Genomic DNA, 18,692 nt, shown 5'->3' on the forward strand with positions numbered 1-18,692 from the left:
ACCACGGGGTGAAGGGGGAAGAGGGACCGAAACCCAGTGAGGGTGGGTCTGCACCGGAACATGGCAACCCCGCACGGCCTGCCCAGACCCTCCGGCTCCGTGACCTCCGGCAAGTTCCTCCACTTCTCTGGGCTTCCGTTTCCGGAAACGGGAATCAATCGCAGTTTTAATGAGATGTTGTGAGAAGTGAGTGCGATTCTCTGCGGGAGGCTCTGAGCATGCGCCGGACACAGACGACCTACCAACAAGTCAGCTATTCCCCTGCCCAAACCCAGTGACCTCAGACCCTCGCCCTCACTGACCCCGCCGCTCCCCAACTTCCACCCCAGCCCCGCTCCCCTCCCTGCTCACCTCAGCCCCTCTCACGGCCTCAGCCCCCAGCCCCGGTCCCCACCCCACCGACCCCACCGCTCACGCCCACCCACCTCCAGCCCCTTCCACTGCGGTGCAGGGGCGCCACCTAGCGGTCGCTGGGCGTGCGGCCGCCGCGTGGGGTCCAGGCAGGAGCCGGCGTCAGGTCCTGGGGAGGGGGTGGCCGGGACCCCGGATTCCGCGCCCACCCGCACGGGACCAGGTGGGGACACCAGGCAAACTCCGTCCTTCGGGCGCCGCAGCCCCGCCCCAGGTGGACTCGCGGCGGGCGCGGGGATTCCGAACATTCCCGCGGGGAGCGGGCCGCGAGGCGCGGGCCCTTTAAGGAGGTGGGCGGGGCGCACAGCCGCCACATTAGCATATATTAGCATGCCCCGCCCCTCCCCTCCGCTGGGCCGCTCAGTCGGCCGGGAGCGGCGCGCGGGGCACTCGGGACGCGGGGCGCGGGGACCTCCACGCCGCCCGCCCGCCCGCCCTGCGATCGCGATGCCCGGGCCGCCGCGCCCCCGGACGCAGGTCCCGCCGCTGCCGCTGATGCTGCTAGTGCTGGCGGCCTGCGGGGGCCGCACCGCGCCCGCGCCCCGCGCCGAGGACCTCAGCTTGGGGGTGGTGAGTGCGCAGCCGCGAGGCGCTCCGGGGCGGGCTGACCCATCGGCGCCCTGGACCCCTTTCCCGGGCAGCACAGCCTCGGCGGCGCCGGGCTGAGTGCGGGACGCGCGTGCACCGGTCCCTTCCCCGCCCCGTGCGCCCGGAGCGCGCTGCGGCCGCAGGAGCCCGCGGAGGGAGGGGAGCGGGGGTCGCCTGGCGGGGGGCACAGGCGTCGCAGCCCGGGGAGCAGTGCGCCCCGCGCGTGTTCCGGGCAAGGGCGGGAGAGGGGCGCACACCCACACCCGAGGAGAGGCCGGGGCTGCGGAGTGTGGGCGCCCGGAACGCCGGCGCTTCTCGAGTTGGCTCCGTGGAGGGTGCTGGGGAGCCAGGGAGCCGGCCCCAGCCCCGCACCGGGAAGGGCTCTTGGCCCTGCGCCACCTCCACTTGCACCGTTAGGGCGCCCAGCCTGGCTCCGCCGCCCCCACGGCCCTGCCCTGAGCGCGATGGGGTCCCCCTGCCGGTCCCAGGCTCGGCTGCAGCCCCACCGCCTTCCCCAGCGCCCACGTCCTGCAACACCAGCTGTCCCACTGGCTTGGGAGCCGCACTGGAGGCGGCGGCCGTGGCCTCTTTCCACACCCCCTCCCCCGTGCAGCCCGCCAGGCTTGGAGCCTGCTCTGGAGCGGGGAGGCTCAGATCAGACTGGATGTGTCTGCCACCCCCGGCTCCCCGGGAGGCCAGGCCAGGGCGCTGATGCCTGAAGCAGGTCCCTTCTGAGGTTCCCGCCCCGCAGCTGCCCTCCCTGCACCCGGGGACCTGGGCCAGGACCCTTGGCCCCAGGGCGGGCAGCCTCCTGCAGGGTTGCTGGCGGCCCCTCTCCCACGGCATTCGGGAGCTCCAGGTGGATTTCGGGTGGCAGAGGGGGTGCATTTGGGTGTCATCGGCACCCCGTCCTGGGCAGGACTTGGCCACAGGTTCTGGATGACACGCAGGCTCTGGGCTCCCCGCCTGGCTGCCCAGCCTCTGAGCCACCCTGAGGGGTGCAGCCAGGGTCTGAAGGACCCCATCGCTGGGGTCTCCCAGCCACCCTGCCTCTGAGATCGGGCGCCTTCACCCCACCTCCTCCCGGCTCTTTAGGGCTGGGGGTTTCCGGGATCCGCCCCCCGGGGTGCATGCTATGGGGACATCGCGTTTTTCCCATCTGGGCTGAGTGACCTGGAAGGCTCGTGGGGGCCACGGTCAGGGGATGGGGCTCCAGTCCAGACAAGTTCATCCCTCAGACCCAGTGCAGCTCCGAAGTTCCCCCGGCGGCCGGGGGAGGGAGGGAGGGAGCGAGCGAGCGGTCAGGCACCTTCCCCCCCGCCCCCGCCTGGGTGCGCCTCCTCCCTCTGCTCCCATGGGCTCCCCAGCACCCAGGGGTCACCCGGATGTGCCGGACAGGGGGAGGGCCATGGCTCCCCAGCCTCGAGCCCAGAGACTGCAGGGCCCTGGCGCCGGGCCCTGTGGAGAGAGAGAGAGAGAGAGCAGAGGACGCTGCCCTTGCTGGGGGAGCCCCCACCCCAGGGAGCCGGACTCGCCCACCGGGTGCGGGAGAGAGAAGCCGGCCTGCCTGCCTTCTGCCCCCGGTTTGTGGACAGAGCGCGCCCTCTGGTGGCCGTCGGGGGGAATGGCCCATCGGAGCCTGAGCCCAGAGGTGCAGGAGGGCCCGAGACACCGAGGATTTATGGGGAGCGGGGGTTCCCTCCCGCGCCCCCTTCAGACCAGTGGGGGGACGACACGGGCTGGATGCTCAGGTCTGCGGCCGCCGGTCAGGAGAAGGGCCCTTTGTCAGTGCCACCCAGCGTCATCCAGAGGGTGGCCAGGCAGCGGCGGTCCCAGGAGGGCGCCCCCGGCCCAGCCCAGCCTCCCTTTAGCTGCCGCTGCGCCCGCGCTGATGGGTGCTGTCGGCCGGTGGCGTGTGCCCACGCCGGGCTCCAAGGCTCCCCCCTCTTCCTGTGTCCCCGGGATCCTTCCCAGAGGGTCTGGGCACCGGGACCACCCTCAGCCCCGCGTGCTCGAGGGACAACCTGCTGCCCACCCGCGCGCCTCCGTCCACACTCCGCCGTCTGTCCTGGGACGTCCGTGTCTCCGTCTGCCCGGTTGCAGCTCACAGCGCGGTGTCTCGCCCTGCGGCCGGGCTGGCGGGGCGCTGGCGTGTGAGGGCCCAGGCCCTGCGGGAGGCCCGGGTTCCCCACGTGCCTCTAACGTGTCTGCTCCCGGCAGAGCCTCTCGTGCCCGCGGCCTCGCACCGCACGGCCTGTTCGTGGAACGTTGGCTGCCTGGCGCCCAGATGCGGGACGGGGTCTGTGGCTGAGACTGTGGGTGAGGGTGGCGGGGACGAGCGAGCAGCACCCTCCGTGGCCCGGGGGCTGCCAGGGGCCGAGCAGGACGGAGGGGGGGTGATGGGGAGTGGCCGCCAGGACCTCGCTGGGGGCACCCTGTCCCCCTCCTGGGGCCGGCACGGGGTGGTGGGGGGGGTGGCAGGGGGGACAGTCACCCTGGCCTGGGCCTGTGGCCTCTGGACCCAGCACCCCCCGGGAGCCGGGGACCCCGTGGGGGCTCAGGATGGAGTCATAGGCCTGGCAGGGGGCCCGGTGTGGGCCTGCCAGCTGCAGCCGAGAAACGGGCCATATGCCCTCCTCCAGGAGCCAGGGCGCAGGGAAGGGTTAACGGAGAGGAGAGGAGAGGGGAAGGGAGGGGAGGGGAGGGGAGGGGAATCCAAGGCCCCTCCCCCACACCCCGGGGAGCTTGCATGCAAATGGTGGGCGACTCCTAAGACCCCAGCCGGCTCTCCAAGCGAGTTCAGGCTCTGGGCTGGCGGCCAGCGCTGGGGGACTGAGACGTCTTTGTGGGCTTGGCGTGGGAGGACCGAGCCGGACGCCTGCGGTTGAGCCGGGTGGGTGCCCGATGATCCCCTTTCATCCGTGTGGACCCCAGGCTGCTGCTCAGCGGCCTGGGACCTGACTAAGCGCTGGCCTCAGTCTGCTCATCTGGACAATGGGGCCATGAGAACAGGGCCGGGGGCGGGGGGGGGGGGGGTAACGACTCGAACTGGGTGATGCCCTGAATGGCTCACGGCAGCATCTGGCAGGTGGGGGGTGGGGTGGGGGAGGCAGACGACGGGAAGGCTGAGAGGATTTGGGGTTCGGCAGTGTTCTGTGACACAGCGCCCTCTGCAGGCACTGCCGGGGGGTGCTCCGGCTTCCCTGAGTGTCTCCTCGCTAACGGGCTGCGGGTGCGAAGCTGCAGGTGATGCTGACGGCCGCTGGGCTGCCCTCCGGGCGGACAGGATCCCACAGGCACCTGCTCCTCAGATCCCTCCCTCCCTCTGCCCGCCCCTCGGCCCCTGTCCGCTCCCTGAACTTCCCAGGCCGGTCCTGCCCCGGGGCCTTTGCACGAGCCACCGGGCACCTGGCCAGCTGCTTCCCATCCCTCGGGTCATCCCCGAGCACCAGCGGAGAGGCCCTCGCCTCTCCCCGCCGAACATGACCGCGGGCGAGTGTCCCGACCTCTCAGCGCCTCCGTTTCCTCCTCCGTAAACTGAGGGTGGCAGTGCCCACCTCACGGGTGAACTCAGCGGTTCTTCGGGGCACGAGCACACGCCACGGACACGCACCCCTGTCCCCACGCCGCGTTCCCCGAGGGCGCGGTGAGCCCGAGGCGGGTCCGTGCACGGACAGTGTCTGACCACGTTAGCGTCCGGATCCCTCATCCTCATCGTCGTCTGCGATGTCATCGCGCCCGGTGCTCAGGGTGGGTGCCCCCCTCGGAGGGGAGGCGGGGGCGTCTCCCGGGTCCTTGCTGTCACCCCGGCGCCTGCCTCGGTGAGCACGTGTCAAGGTCGCATCGATGTAGCTGGAGGGGGGCCTGGGCCCCGGTTTCCTCGGCTGTCAGTGGAGGTGCCGGTCACCCCACCGGGTGCTGGCCGGGCTCGGCTGTCGTTCGTTTTTGTTTTATTTTATAAATATATTTTTATTGATTTCAAAGAGGAAGGGAGGTGAGAGAGAGAAACATCCATGAGGAGAGAGAATCATGGACCGGCCGCCTCCTGCACGCCCCCTGCTGGGGATGGAGCCCGAAACCCAGGCAGGTGCCCTGGACCTGAATCAATTCCTGACCTCCTGGTTCCTAGGTCGGTGTTGTTGGGGGGCGGGGGGCTCAACCACGCCCACAGCCCCCTCTGGGCCTCAGTTTCCTCGTCTGTGCAATGGGGCCACTGCTCATCGTACAGGAGGCTGGTGGGTCCACTTAGCGGGGGAATGGGAGGGAGGGGAGGCCGTCTGTCCCCGGGGTCCCCCAGAGCTGCCAAACCCGGGCCGGGCCAGCCGCAGGCACCTCCGTGGGGAGGCCGGGGTGCGCCCCGCGGGCACCCGGGGCGGCAGGACGCTGGCAGCGGCTTCATTGCGGCCCCGCGCCCGCCTGCAGCTCTGCTCCTGCGCCGCCCCCGCTGCGGGGCTTCCGCGGAGCAACTGCCTGGGGCCGGCGCACAGTAGGGCGCACAGCGGGGCGCACAGCGGGGCGCACAGTGGCGCTTCCCGTCTCCCAGCGCCCGGGTCTCAGCGCCGCCCCGCCCGGTGCCGTGGCCCGAGGGGCGCAGTGCGGGGTCCTGGGCGCCTCGGGGTGGCGGCTGCACCCCCCGAACGGACTGAGGTCGCTGGGAGGGAGTTGGTGGGCCGCGCGGTGGTGCCTCTGTCGGCGCCGAACGCGGACACCGCCGGGGACAGGTGCGAACCCAGGGGCGCGGGGAGGCTGGGGGGGCCGCGTCTGCGGGGCGCCCGGCCTCAGTGTCCCGGCCTGGGTACCGGCTCGGCTGGGGGGGGGCCGTGGAGGAGGGCGTCCCCGAGGCCCTTGGGGGTGCGGGTGGCGCGGGGTTGGCCACTGAGGGCTGGGCGCCCCCGCCCCCCCCCCCCCGCCGCGGCCCTGCCCCCTCCGGCCTTCTGGAAGGCTCTGCCACCCTCCCCGGTGCCGCCTGTTGCCCTGGAGACGTGCGTGTGGGTGCCTTGGCGACCGGGCTGGGAGACGGGGGCGGAGATGGGGTGGGTGCACGGGAACGGGGTGCCCCCCCCCCCCATGCGACCGACGTGACCCGCCGACCGACCCAACCTTGCGGGTGTGGGGGGCGGGGCCAGCGGGGGCGGGGCGCGCGCTGGGGGCGGGGCGGCCTTGGCTCGGGAGCCTGGGGGCTCGGCACCGGCGCCCCTGCAGGGACCGAGCTTGGGGGCGGCCCTCACCTCCGGGAGCGCCCCGCCCCCCCCGCCCCGGGCTGGGATGAGCTGGGAGGATGGGGGGCGCAGGGTGGGGGGGGCTGCTTTAGACCCCCCGGTCCCCTCCCCCCCCCCCCCCCCCCGCGCCCTCCCTGCCCTTCCTGCTCCGTGTGGGCTTCAGACCTCGGGCCCAGGCTGCTGCCCCCCCAAACCCCTCCCCCCGTCCCCCGACCTGATTTTTAGAGAGAGTGGAAGGGAGGGGGAGAGACAGAGAGAAGCATCGACGTGAGAGAGACGCATCGATGGGTTGCCTGCCTGGGGTTCGAGCCTGCGACTAGGTACATGCCCTTGATGGGAATCGAACCCACACACAACCCTTCGGTCCCAGGGCCGATGCTCTAACCACTGAGCAACCCAGCCAGGGCTAGTAACTGTGTTAAAATGTGATTGTCTTAGGCGTCCCCCCCCTTCCCCTGCATGTCACCTGGGGGGGGGGGCAGGAGTGTGTGGAGATGCGTCTCCCGCTGCCTGTGCCGGGAGGGAGGGGCCCAGGTGTCTCGTGGGTGGAGCAGGGCCGGGCTGGGCTGGGCTGGGCTGGGCTGGTGGTGATGGGGCTGGCGAGTCGGGGGGCCCCCACCCCACCCCTCCCTCGCTCTCTGTCCCAGGAGTGGCTGAGCAGGTTCGGATACCTGCCCCCCTCGGACCCCGCCACCGGGGAGCTGCAGACACAAGAGGAGCTGACCAAGGCCGTGGCCGCCATGCAGCGCTTCGCGGGCCTGGAGGCCACCGGGGTCCTGGGTCAGTCCCCAGCCCGAGCTGGGGGCCTGGTGTCCCCACTCCCTCCTCCCTGTGCCCCCCGCCCGCCGGGGGGTGGGGGTTAGGGACGGGGCTGCTGTCCCTGGGGCAGGACCCAGGAGTCCCCCCCCCCATGGGAGCCCCTCTGTCACCCTCCCCTCCCCCCAGGGGTGGGCACAGCCACCCCCAGACCCGGCTCCACACCGAACGGCAGGGCCCACACTCTGTGCCTGATCCCTGCCCTGCGGGGTGCCAGCCGGTGCTGCCCAGACGCCCAGCTTTCCAAGAGGAACCAGAAATCGGGGGGTGGGGGGTTAGTGAGCACCCCACTTTTTAAAAGAGATTTTTATTGATTTCAGAGAGGAAGAGGGAGAGAGAGAGAGAGAAACATCCGTGATGAGAGAGAATCATGGACCGGCTGCCTCCTGCACGCCCCCCACTGGGGATGGAGCCCCCAACCCTGGCCTGTGCCCTGACCAGGGAATCGAACCGTGACCTCCTGGTTCCTAGGTCGGCTCAACCACGGAGCCACGCCGGCCGGGCCCAATTCCGATTTTGTGAAGACCCTCGTCAGGGCCATGAGTTAGTCACCCCGTCCCCACCAGATGTGCTGTGGGGACCCCGGGCAGGGCTGAGCTGGGCCTGGCTGCTGACCCTGCACCCTCGTGTCCCCCCCCCCCCCCCCCCGTCCCCCCTGCAGACGCGGCCACCCTGGCCCGGATGAAAACCCCGCGCTGCTCCCTGCCCGACCTCCCGGCCGCGGCTCGGAGGAGGCGCCAGGCCCCGGCCCCGACCAAGTGGAGCAAGAGGAACCTTTCGTGGAGGTGGGTGCCGGGCGCCCCCTGCCTGCCCCGGCCCTCGTGCTGGGGGCCCGCTGAGCACCCCGCCCCTCGGGGCTTCAGTCCGTGGGGGTTCGTCCTCGGTTCTGGGGCCAGAAGTCGGAGATCCGGGGCCGCAGGGCTGGCTGCTCCCAGACCCTGAGCGGGAGTCCGCCCGCCCATCACCCGCCCCCGCCCCGTCCTCAGACGCCCACGTCCTCTGTGTGTGTCTGTGTGTGTCCTTTCTCCACGGGGACGCTCGCCATGGATGCAGCGGAGGGTGTCCAGGGTCTCGTCTTCATCCCTACCTTTATTTTCTAAAATATATGCTTACTGATGTCAGAGAGGAAGGGAGAGGGAGGGAGAGAGAAACATCCATGAGGAGAGAGAATCATGGATCGACTGCCTCCTGCACACACACACACACCCCCGCCGCTGGGGATCGAGCCCACAACCCCGGCACGTGCCCAGCGGTACCTCCTGGCTCACAGGTCCAGGCTCAACCTCTGAGCCACACCCTACCTTACGCCCCATTTCCAAACAGGGTCCCGACACCCACCCCGGGGAAGGGCGTCCCTGGGAGCCCCCTGCAGCCTGGTGGGGGCACGGCCTGTCCCGGGGCCCCGAGCCCCGGCTCTGACCCCGGCTCTGACCCCCGGCTCTGACCCCCGGCTCTGACCCCGCCCGGCCCCAGGGTCCGCAGGTTCCCGCGGGACTCGCCCCTGGGCCGCGACACGGTGCGGGCGCTCATGCACTACGCCCTCAAGGTCTGGGGCGACATCACGCCCCTGAACTTCCACGAGGTGGCGGGCAGCGCGGCCGACATCCAGATCGACTTCTCCACGGCCGACCACAACGACCGCTACCCCTTCGACGGCCCCGGCGGCACCGTGGCCCACGCCTTCCTCCCCGGCGACCACCACGCCGCGGGGGACACCCACTTCGACGACGACGAGGCCTGGACCTTCCGGTCCTCAGGTGCGCGCGTCGGGGCTGAGCCCGGGGCGGGGGGCGGGGGGGGGGGCGTGGACCCGGGAGGACGCAGGGAGCCACAGCGACCCCGAGAAGATGGAGAAACCGCCTGGGCGTCCGGCCCGGGCACACCTGTCCGCTCCTGAGAACAGCCGGGCAGCTCCCGTTCAGGGTGACCTCCTCCCCCCGCGCCCCCCCCCCCGGGGCCTGGGGAACCCCGGGCCTGGGGCTCCGTGTCCTCTGACTGGCTGAGCAGCTTGTCCTCGCCTGGTCTCACCTCCCAGGAGGGAGAGGGAGCTACGAGGTCCCCGCAGGCGTGGATGCGGGTGGGGAGGAGAGGCCACGTGGCGGTCCCCCCCACACAGGCCTCACGAGAGTCCTGGCCCTTGGAGTGCAGGGGTCCCATGCCGGTCCCTGCAACCTGGGCCCAGATGGGCCTGTACAGAAAGGGTCAACCCCAAAACACCTGGCCCGTGGGCACGCGCCTCCCCATCCCTGCAGCCATGTCCACCCCCCGTGGCTCACCATCCCCCGTGGCTCGCTGTCCTCCGTGGCTCACCATCCCCCGTGGCTCGCTGTCCCCCGTGGCTCACCATCCCCTGTGGCTCACCATCCCCTGTGGCTCACTGTCCCCCATGGCTCACCATCCCCCGTAGCTTGCTGTCCCCTGTGGCTCACCGTCCCCCATAGCTCATCCCCCGTGGCTCACCATCCCCTGTAGCTTGCTGTCCCCCGTGGCTCACTGTTCCCGTGTCCCCAGATGCCCACGGCATGGACCTGTTCGCGGTGGCCGTGCACGAGTTCGGCCACGCCATCGGGCTGAGCCACGTGGCGGCCACGCAGTCCATCATGCAGCCCTACTACCAGGGCCCGGTGGGCGACCCGCTGCACTACGGGCTCCCCTACGCGGACCGGGTGCGCGCCTGGCAGCTGTACGGTGAGTGCCCCCTCCCCCGAGAGCCGGCGCGGGCGCCCCGAGGACGGGCACAGAGGCTGGGGACCCCTGGGTGCAGGGCCCGCAGGAGGCCCAGCACCTGCCTGGCGCCTACGTGTGTGGAGTGAGCGGACGGGACACGATCCCAGACTCACCCCGAGCTCAGAGCCCGGGCAGGATTCCCGTCCAAACCTCAGGTGGTCTCCGGTGTGACCGCGGGCCTGATGGGGCCGCCGGGCACAGCACTCGGGTGGGAATGGTGGGGCAGTGAGGTCGGGGCCACCTGGGGAGGAGCCCCCAGCCAGGCCAGCCCGGAGCCGGCCGCCAGGCGCCCTCTGCTGGGGACGCGTGGGAAGTGCCGAGCAGCTGCAGACGCAGGGAGGCCCAGCTATGGTGAACTCCCTGTTCGAATTTTTATTGCAGCAAAATTTGCCATGAAAATGTTGTTTTAATTTAGGGAGAGGGAGAGAGATATCACGGATCGGCTGCCTCCTGCGCGCCCCCCATGATGAGAGAGAATCATGGATCGGCTGCCTCCTGCACGCCCCCCTCTGGGGATGGAGCCCGCAACCCGGGCCTGTGCCCTGACCGGGAATCCAACCGTGACCTCCTGGCTCCTAGGTCGACGCTCAACCGCTGAGCCACGCCGGCCAGGCAAATTTACCGCTTTGAAATGCACAACCCGACATGAATACACCCACAATGCAGTGCAGCCAGGAGCGTGCCCGCCCCGTGCGTCCCCACCAGCAGCCGCTGCCACCCCCGCCCCCGGCACCACCCTCTGCTCTGCCCACCTCCGCGGATTTGCCCGTCCTGGGCCTTGCGTGTCGGCTCCTGTGACAGAGCGACCTGTTTTCAAGGTCCAACCACGTCCTGGCGGGTGTCGGTGCTTTTTTTCTTTAACCCGAGGATCTTGTTCCATGGGTTTTAGGGAGAGTGGGAGCGAGAGGGAGAGACAGAGAGAAACATTGACGTGAGAGAGACACATCGATGGGTTGCCTCCTGCTCACGCCCCGACCAGGGCCCGGGCCGGGGAGGAGCCTGCCATCCAGGTATGTGCCCTTGACTGGAATCGAACCCGGGACCCTTCAGTCCGCAGGCCGATGCTCTATCCACTGAGCCGTGCTGGCCAGGGAAGTTCTTTGTCCATTTTTATTTTTTTAATATATTTTATTGATTTTTTTACAGAGAGGAAGGGAGAGGGATAGAGAGTCAGAAAGATCAATGAGAGAGAAACATCGATCAGCTGCCTCCTGCACGCCCCCCACTGGGGATGTGCCCGCAACCAAGGTACATGCCCTTGACCGGAATTGAACCCGGGACCTTTCAGTCCGCAGGCTGATGCTCTATCCACTGAGCCGTGCTGGCCAGGGAAGTTCTTCGTCCCTTTTTAGAATGATTTCCTCTCTCTCCATCCGCTGATGTATGTCTGGGTTGCGCCCCCTCTTTGGCGTTAGAGGTCACGCTGCCATGAGCACCCCTGTAGGAGTTTCTGTGGGTACACTGTCGCTTCCTCGGGGTCTGTGTCCGGGGCTGGAGTTGCGGAGGGTCGAGGCACCTGTGTCTCGGGACACGTCGCCGGCTCCGGCCGGTGCTGGACTCGGGGGCACACGCAGGCCCATCTGCCCAGCGGCCTGGGGCCGCCCCGGGGTTCCGGGAAGCGGGCTGGCGTTTGAGGGAGGCGGGCGCACTGGGTTCCACGCAGCCATCCCGTCTCCGCAGGCGTGCGGGAGTCCGTGTCCCCCACGGCACAGCCGGACACCCCGGAGCCCGAGGACCCCCGCCTGCTGCCGGAGCCCCCTGACCATCGGCCCAGCACCCCGTACGCGTGAGCCCCCATCTCCCCTGCAACAGCTCCCCCCCCCCCCCCGTGACTGGGCACCCTGAACCCCAGGCTCTTCGGAGAAAGGCACCGTTCTGTGCACTGAGCCTCGAGCGAGGCGTCAATGATGAGAATCACTGACCGGCTGCCTCCTGCACGCCCCCCACTGGGGATCGAGCCCACCACCCGGGCCTGTGCCCTTGGCCGGAATCGAACCCGGGACCTTTCAGTCCGCAGGCCGACGCTCTATCCACTGAGCCACACCGGCCAGGGCCGGCCGGGCTGCTCTTGGTGCAAGTGCTGTGGGTCCCAGAGCTGCAGGCGTGGCCTGGGGCTCCCTCGGGGACGCTGCCCCCCCCCCCCCGCCGTGCGCAGGAGGGGGCCGCCCAGCCCACGGCGCTCTCTGTCCGCAGGCCCGGCAAGGACGTGCCTCACAGGTGCGGCGCCCACTTCGACGCGGTGGCGCAGATCCGCGGCGAGGCCTTCTTCTTCAAAGGTAGCCCCCGCGGAGCCCGGCGCCAGGGGTGGGAGCGGGGGCCCTGGGCCGGGCCGGACCCCCCGCAGCCGTGCCGCCGTCCCCGCAGGCAAGTACTTCTGGCGGCTGAACCGGGACCGGCACCTGGTGTCGCTGCAGCCGGCGCAGATGCACCGCTTCTGGCAGGGCCTGCCGCCCCACCTGGACGGCGTGGACGCCGTGTACGAGCGCGCCACCGACCACAAGATCGTCTTCTTCAGAGGTGGGCGCCCCCGGCTGCCCCGCACCCCGAGCGTTTGCGTTGGAGACCAGCCCGGGCGTGTGGGTACCCGCCGGTGTGTTTGCTGAGCACCTGCTCTGGGCCCCGCGCTGGGAGGCGCTGCAGGTACAGAGTGGGGGGCCGGGGGGGCGCAGGCTGAGCAGCCACAGGGGATGAGGAAGTCCGTTCCAGGCAGAGGGAACAGCCGTGCAAAGGTCCTGGGGCAGGAACGGTCCGGCCGAGTGCGGAGAGGGGACGAGGCTGGCGCCAGGAGAGGGGCGAGGACGCAGGGGTCGGAAGTGCGTGGGGACCACGGCCAGGCCCGGGGGTCGGTCCGGGACGGCAGGTGCACCCCGACCCCTGCTCCTGGGGAGCCACGCTGTCCGTTTGGGGAGAAGGCAGGACGGGCCTGCCGCAGGGGCCTGAGGCTGCGGCCCTCCCTCCGTCCCACGCAGTGTGTGTGTGTGCAGAGGCTGCTGTGTTTTGGGGTGACAGGCGCCCCAGCCTGGCCTCCGTGTGGTGTGTGGGGCCCAGGGCCCGGCCCCACACTCACTGCCCAGGGTTGGCCACAGCCACAGCGGCACGTTCTAGACTTGATTCTTCCTCCACCTGTGAACACGGGGGGTGGGGGGGGAGGGTGTCCCCATGAGCATCCGCAGCTCCAGCTTTTAACTGTCAGGGAGGGGGGCCCGGGGCCTGTGGCAGCTGCCTGTGTCCCTCGCGATCACGGGTGCTGAGCCTCTTCCCACGCTCTCGGCACCTTCCCCGGGGACACCTCTCTCCGGGGCTCTGTCCTGCACACGGTCCTGAAGGTACTGCTTCTCTTCTCCCGGAGAGCAGGGTCGGTGACTGCTACCCCGGAGCGGGGGGCGTGCCGTCACCGCCGACCCTAAGCCTCGCGTTCCCGCCCTCCTCCCCGGCAGAGCAGCCGCGCGGCGGCGTCCAGGCTGCGCCCAGGCCTCCTAGACCTCGTTCTGCACTGTCTGGTCTCTGCCCTGAGCGGCTCCCAGCCCAGCTCCTCGCGGGAGCCCGGAGGCAGAGCAGATAGCGGGCGTCTCGGGGGCCGGGACTCGGCCCGTCCATGGCTGCCTCCTCGGAGCCTGGCGCGTGGGCTGCTGTCACGTGGGAGGACCCTGTGCCGGGCACACACAGGTGTCGGCACGGGGCAGGTGTGAGGCCCAGGGCAGGTGCCAGGCGGGGGCAGGTGTGAGGCCCAGAGCAGGTGCCAGGCGGGGGCAGGTGTGAGGCCCAGAGCGGGTGCCAGGCAGGGGCAGGTGTGAGGCCCAGAGCAGGTGCCAGGCGGGGGCAGGGGTGAGGCCCAGGGCAGGTGCCAGGCGGGGGCAGGTGTGAGGCCCAGAGCGGGTGCCAGGCAGGGGCAGGTGTGAGGCCCAGGGCAGGTGCCAGGCGGGGGCAGGTGTGAGGCCCAGAGCGGGTGCCAGGCAGGGGCAGGTGTGAGGCCCAGGGCGGGTGCCAGGCGGGGGCAGGTGTGAGGCCCAGAGCGGGTGCCAGGCGGGGGCAGGGGTGAGGCCCAGGGCCGGTGCGTGGGCCTCTGGCAGGTGCTCAGTAAACACTCGTGAGCACGGGGGGTGCGGCGGGGGGAGAGGGGGGCATACGCGGTCACCGGGGACGGGTGCCTGGGGGAGAGGCCAGGGCGGGAGCCCCGCCCTCGGTGGGCTGAGCCCCCGGCTCTTTCTCTCCCCAGGAGACAGATACTGGGTGTTCAAGGACACGCACGTGGAGGAAGGATTTCCCCGGCCCGTCTCCGACTTCGGCCTCCCGCCGGGCGGCGTCGACGCCGCCTTCTCCTGGGCGCACAGTGACAAGACTTATTTCTTTAAGGACCAGCTGTACTGGCGCTACGATGAGCTCACGCGGCGCATGGACCCCGGCCACCCGGCCCGCAGCCCCCCGTGGAGGGGCGTCCCCAGCACGCTGGACGACGCCATGCGCTGGTCCGATGGTGAGCCCGGCGGGGGCGCGGGCGGGAGCCGTCCGGGATCGAGAGAGGGGGCTGGGGGGCCGCTGACCCTCCGGGGCCCCCTCACCCCCTGCAGTGTGGCCGGCCGGGGCCTGTCCCGTCCCCTCGTCCCTCCCTGACCTGGCGGCATCGTGTCCCGTGGAAAACCAGGGCGTCTCATCCATCCCGCTGTGGCCGCGGCCCCCGGAGCGTCCTGAGGCCCGTGAGCCTGCGCCCGGGGCTGAGGGGCCTGACCCTGCGGCCGTCCCGCCTCCTGTGGCCTCGCAGCCCTGCCCCTGCCCCGTCCCGCCGTCCGGCCTGCCCTGCGTCCCGACACCCTGAGCAGCGGGGAGCTCAGCGCCGCCCTCTCCCCGCAGGGGCCGCCTACTTCTTCCGCGGCAGGGAGTACTGGAAGGTGCCGGACAGCGAGCTGGCCGTGGCGCCCGGCTACCCGCAGTCCACGGCCCGGGACTGGCTGGTCTGCAGAGACCCGCAGGGCGAGGGCGAGGGCGCGGAGGGAGAGGGGGCGACCCACGCCCCGCCCGGCCAGCACGACCGCAGCCACGCGGAGGACGGCTACCAGGTGTGCGCCTGCAGCTCCCTGGCCGCCCGCCCGCCCGGGCCCGCGGGCTCGCTGCTGGCCACCGCGCTGCTGCCGCCCCTGGGCCTCCTGCGGCGAGGCGCCCGGGCCCTGGCGCTCTGAGAGCCGCCGGCCGAGGACAGACGGTCACGGCCCCCCGCCCAGGGCCACGGGGCGGGGATGGGGCCTCAGCCTCCAGCACCCGGAGCGGGAGGCCCCCGGACCCGCCCTCAGCCCGAGCAGAGCCCCAGGTCAGCCTCCCAGACGAGGGACGGCCCCCTGGCCGCCGGCACCGACTCGTGGACACAGGAGCGCCGGCCCCACGGCCTGCTGGGAGGAGTCTGTCCAGGAGACGCCGTCCCGGCCGGCCGCCGGGTGGGGACGGGGGACGGGGGACGGGAGGTGCTGTCCTTCCTGCCAGCGGAGACGGGAGACTCCACGGATGGGCTGGCCGTGCCGTGCCGGGCCTCCCGCAGGCCTGAGAGCAGAGCCCAGCAGCTTCACCACCCCCCTCACCTCCACACGCCCCCCCCGGGTCCCTGGTGCTTCTGTCCACCTGTCCCCCAACACTCCGACGAGCCCCCCGCGCTGGGGCCCCCGCCGGACTCCCGTGACACCGACAGACGAACGTGACCTCGCTGCCTCCTCGCCGCTCAGGCTCGGCGCCCTGATGCCCTTCCCGTGGGGCTGCGGGCGGCCCACCTGGAGGCCCGACCCCGGACCCACCTGCCCTCAGGCGGAGGGGCTTCTGCGTGGGGGTCACGCCCTCCCCTCGGGTCACCAGCTCCGTGCTGCCCAGCACTTCCCGGACGACTCCGTGTCCCGGAGGGATTGCGCCCATTTCACAGATGGGCCGGTGGAGGCCGGCCAGGAAAGGAGCCTCCCGCCTGCAGCCCGGGCCCCGCCGGGTCTCAGCGGTGGGGAAGCCCGTGGACGGAGGACTTGACTGTGCGTGTGGGACGTGCAGAACGGGGAGGCCCCTGGGGCGTGGCTGCCAACCCCGCCCGCCGCCCACACGGCAGGGAGCCGCTCGCCAGGGTTCCTGGGGACGGGAGCTGGGTGAGCTGGGCCGGGAGGGGCCTCCTCACCCCTGGAGCGAATGGGGGTTCTGTCACTGAGGAGCCAGAGGCTGCCCAGGGGGGAGGAATCGGGGGGACCCTCCGGGGCTGGTTCACGGCAGGAGCCCCCCCCACACACACACACAGTGTGAAGTCGGCTGCTTTGGGGGCTGGGGGAAGGCCACCTGAGCAGGAACAGGGAGGAGGGGGTCCCCCAGGAGGGGGAGGGGCCGAGGCAGGAGCTGGTGTCCTGGTGGGTGTGGCTGGGCCTCCCCCCCCGCCCCCCCCCCCCCGTCCCCCCAGAACCAAGATCCGCAGCCCCCGGAGGGCAGGGCCAGCCCTCAGGGCCTGTAGATGCTGAAGGGCACTGAGGTCACGCTGGTCCCAGGAGGTTAGCACCGAATTTCACCACCGGCCGAGGGAGGGGCACGAAGGGTCCTACTATTTTTTTTTTAAATTTAATATATTTTTATTGATTTCAGAGGGACGGGGGGGGGGGGGGAGAGAGAAACATCCATGATGAGAGAGAATCAGTGATCGGCCGCCTCCTGCACGCCCCCTACTGGGGATGGAGCCCACAGCCCGGGCCTGTGCCCTGACCGGGGATCGAACCCTGACCTCCTGGTTCGTAGGTCGATGCTCTAACCACTGAGCCACGCTGGCCAGGGCCGGTCCCATGTCTCACGGGAGGGCGCCCTCCACCTGGCGCCCAGGTAGCAGGGGCCAGACCTTGGATGCGCGGCTGCCACCACGGGCCACCGGCGCCACGCCAGGCCCCGCCCCACGTCCACCTGTCCGCCCTCTGGTCCCTGGAGCTGGCAGGGACCTCTGCCTGTGGGACCAGCCGGGACACACTGGAGGGCCCTCCCCACTCATGAGGGTGCCCCCCCCCCCGCACCCCCCCCATCTCCTCCCCAGCCTGGTCCCACCCCGTCCTCCGTGGCCTGCAGGGGGAGCCCTGTGCCCGTGGGGGGAGGGCCCCCTGAGGGTGGGCGCACAGGCCTGGGGGACAGCGGACCTGGGACCGGGTCTGGGAGAAGCCGGGCTGTCCTGGTGGCGGGTGCGGGGGGGTGGCCTCGCCTGTGTTAAAGCCAAACACGTGATAAAGCGTTCCACGGTCCTGTCTGCTGTGACGCCGTGTGGGTGCTGGGTCGGGAGGGACAAGTTATCGACGACATCGGCTGTTTCCGCCCAGGCCCCCAAACAAGCACGTGGAATTCTCTGCTCCCCCCACCCCCCATCTTTTTATGAACATGTATATATATATTTTAAATATATTTTTATTAATGTCAGAGAGGAAGGAAGAGGGAGAGAGAAACATCCATGATGAGAGAGGGTCATGGACCGGCTGCCTCCTGCACGCCCCCCGCTGGGGATGGAGCCCGCAACCCGGGCCTGTGCCCTGACCGGGAATCGAACCCTGACCTCCTGGTTCATAGGTCGATGCTCTAACCACTGAGCCACGCCGGCCGGGCGTCAGCCAAAGTCTATTGTGTCCCTGGCTGTGCTGGCTCTACCTGGAGAAGCCGTGGGCCTGGGCCTGTGGGGGGCCCCACCGCCCTGGGGGCGGTCCCCGAGGGCCCCCCGGAAGGACATCAGGGGACGCACGCCACGGAGGGTGAGGACTCCAGGCGAGGTCACCGGGGCGGCCCGTGGGACACACGCCGGGCCCGGGTGCCGGCTGACCTCGGCGTGACTCGGCCTGTGAGCAAACACACGTGTCCCCGTGGGGGTGGGTGTCACGTTTACAGAACGTGTCACCGGGTGGCCTCCGGGGCCGGCACACGTTTTACAGGTGGGGAAACCGAGGCACTGGTCTCCGTGCAGGGGACCCTAGCAAACGCCGCAGGCCCGGGGGTCGGACAGGCCGACCCCGACCCGGAGGCTGGAGCCCACGGTCGGTGCTCCCGGGAGGACCACGTCCTGTGGCCGGGCTTCCTCCGGCACGTGGCCCTTCGCGTGGCCGCCGGCCAGGACACGGGGACGGGGACCAGGACCGGCCCAGACGTGGTGAGCGGCCCGGGCGCCGGGCTGGGATCCCGGCATGTTCGCTCCATGCGGCCCCTGGACATGAACTCTCTTCAGCCCAGCCCTGGCCAGTGTGGCTCAGTGGATAGAGCGCCGGCCTGTGGACTGAAGGGTCCCGGGTTCGATTCCTGGTCAAGGGCACAGGCTCGGGTTGCGGGCTTGATCCCCAGTGTGGGGCGCGTAGGAGGCAGCCGATCCATGCTTCTCTCTCATCATCGATGTTTCTATCTCTCTCCCTTCCTCTCTGAAATCAATAAAAAATTAAAAAATGTATATATCTGTGGGAATCAGGGGCGGGAAGATTCCAAAAGCCACGGAGCCCCCGTGGGTCCGCGTGGGCAGCCACAGCCGGAGTGGCCCTGGGCCGCCCTGTGGAACTGGGGCTCTCGGCCGGCCCTCGTCTCTGGGTGAGTGGCCGCCTGCCAGGGTTGCATCACCCAGGACGACCCGGGCGCCCCAGGCCACGGCAGCGCGCACCCTGATGCAATCGCCGGCCAGCTTGCAGCACCCACGCCCTCGGGGGCCCAGCCCACCCACCCCCTCCAGCCTCCTCCCGCCCCCTCTCAGACTCCCTCTATTTTGGTTATTTTTTTTGTTAATCCTCACCCGAGGGTATCTTTCCATTGATTTTTTAAGAGCGAGTGGAAGGGAGGGGGAGAGACAGGGAAATCCACTTAAGAGAGGCACATTGATCGGCTGCCTCCCGCACGTGCCCCGCCCAGAGCTGGATTGGGATCCAGCCTGCAAGCAAGGTACATGCCCTTGACCGGAACCGAACCCGGGACCCTTCACTC

At 70.3% G+C, this 18,692-nt stretch overlaps 1 protein-coding gene across 1 annotated transcript; it reads left to right on the plus strand.

Moving 5' to 3' along the window:
- The first annotated feature begins 824 nt into the window (after positions 1-824).
- MMP17 (matrix metallopeptidase 17) lies at positions 825-15,193 on the plus strand. Its single transcript, XM_054712792.1, has 10 exons — positions 825-981; positions 6,866-6,998; positions 7,696-7,819; positions 8,508-8,791; positions 9,546-9,722; positions 11,442-11,541; positions 11,955-12,037; positions 12,126-12,278; positions 13,978-14,235; positions 14,610-15,193. The coding sequence occupies exons 1-10, from the start codon at positions 859-861 to the stop codon at positions 14,933-14,935; spliced, it is 1,761 nt and encodes a 586-aa protein (XP_054568767.1). The 5' UTR covers positions 825-858; the 3' UTR covers positions 14,936-15,193.
- Positions 15,194-18,692: the final 3,499 nt, after the last annotated feature.

This window comes from Eptesicus fuscus, chromosome 23 (genome assembly GCF_027574615.1).
Source record: "Eptesicus fuscus isolate TK198812 chromosome 23, DD_ASM_mEF_20220401, whole genome shotgun sequence".
In the NCBI taxonomy this organism is placed as follows: Eukaryota; Metazoa; Chordata; class Mammalia; order Chiroptera; family Vespertilionidae; genus Eptesicus; species Eptesicus fuscus.

What these genes read in the sequence shown, in the direction of transcription:
- MMP17 (XM_054712792.1), top strand. Translation starts at nt 859, where the DNA reads ATGCCCGGGCCGCCGCGCCCCCGGACGCAGGTCCCGCCGCTGCCGCTG. An exon ending in GGAGGCCACCGGGGTCCTGG is followed by an intron (nt 6,999 to 7,695) that starts GTCAGTCCCCAG and finishes TCCCCCCTGCAG; the next exon opens with ACGCGGCCACCCTGGCCCGG. An exon ending in CTGGACCTTCCGGTCCTCAG is followed by an intron (nt 8,792 to 9,545) that starts GTGCGCGCGTCG and finishes CCGTGTCCCCAG; the next exon opens with ATGCCCACGGCATGGACCTG.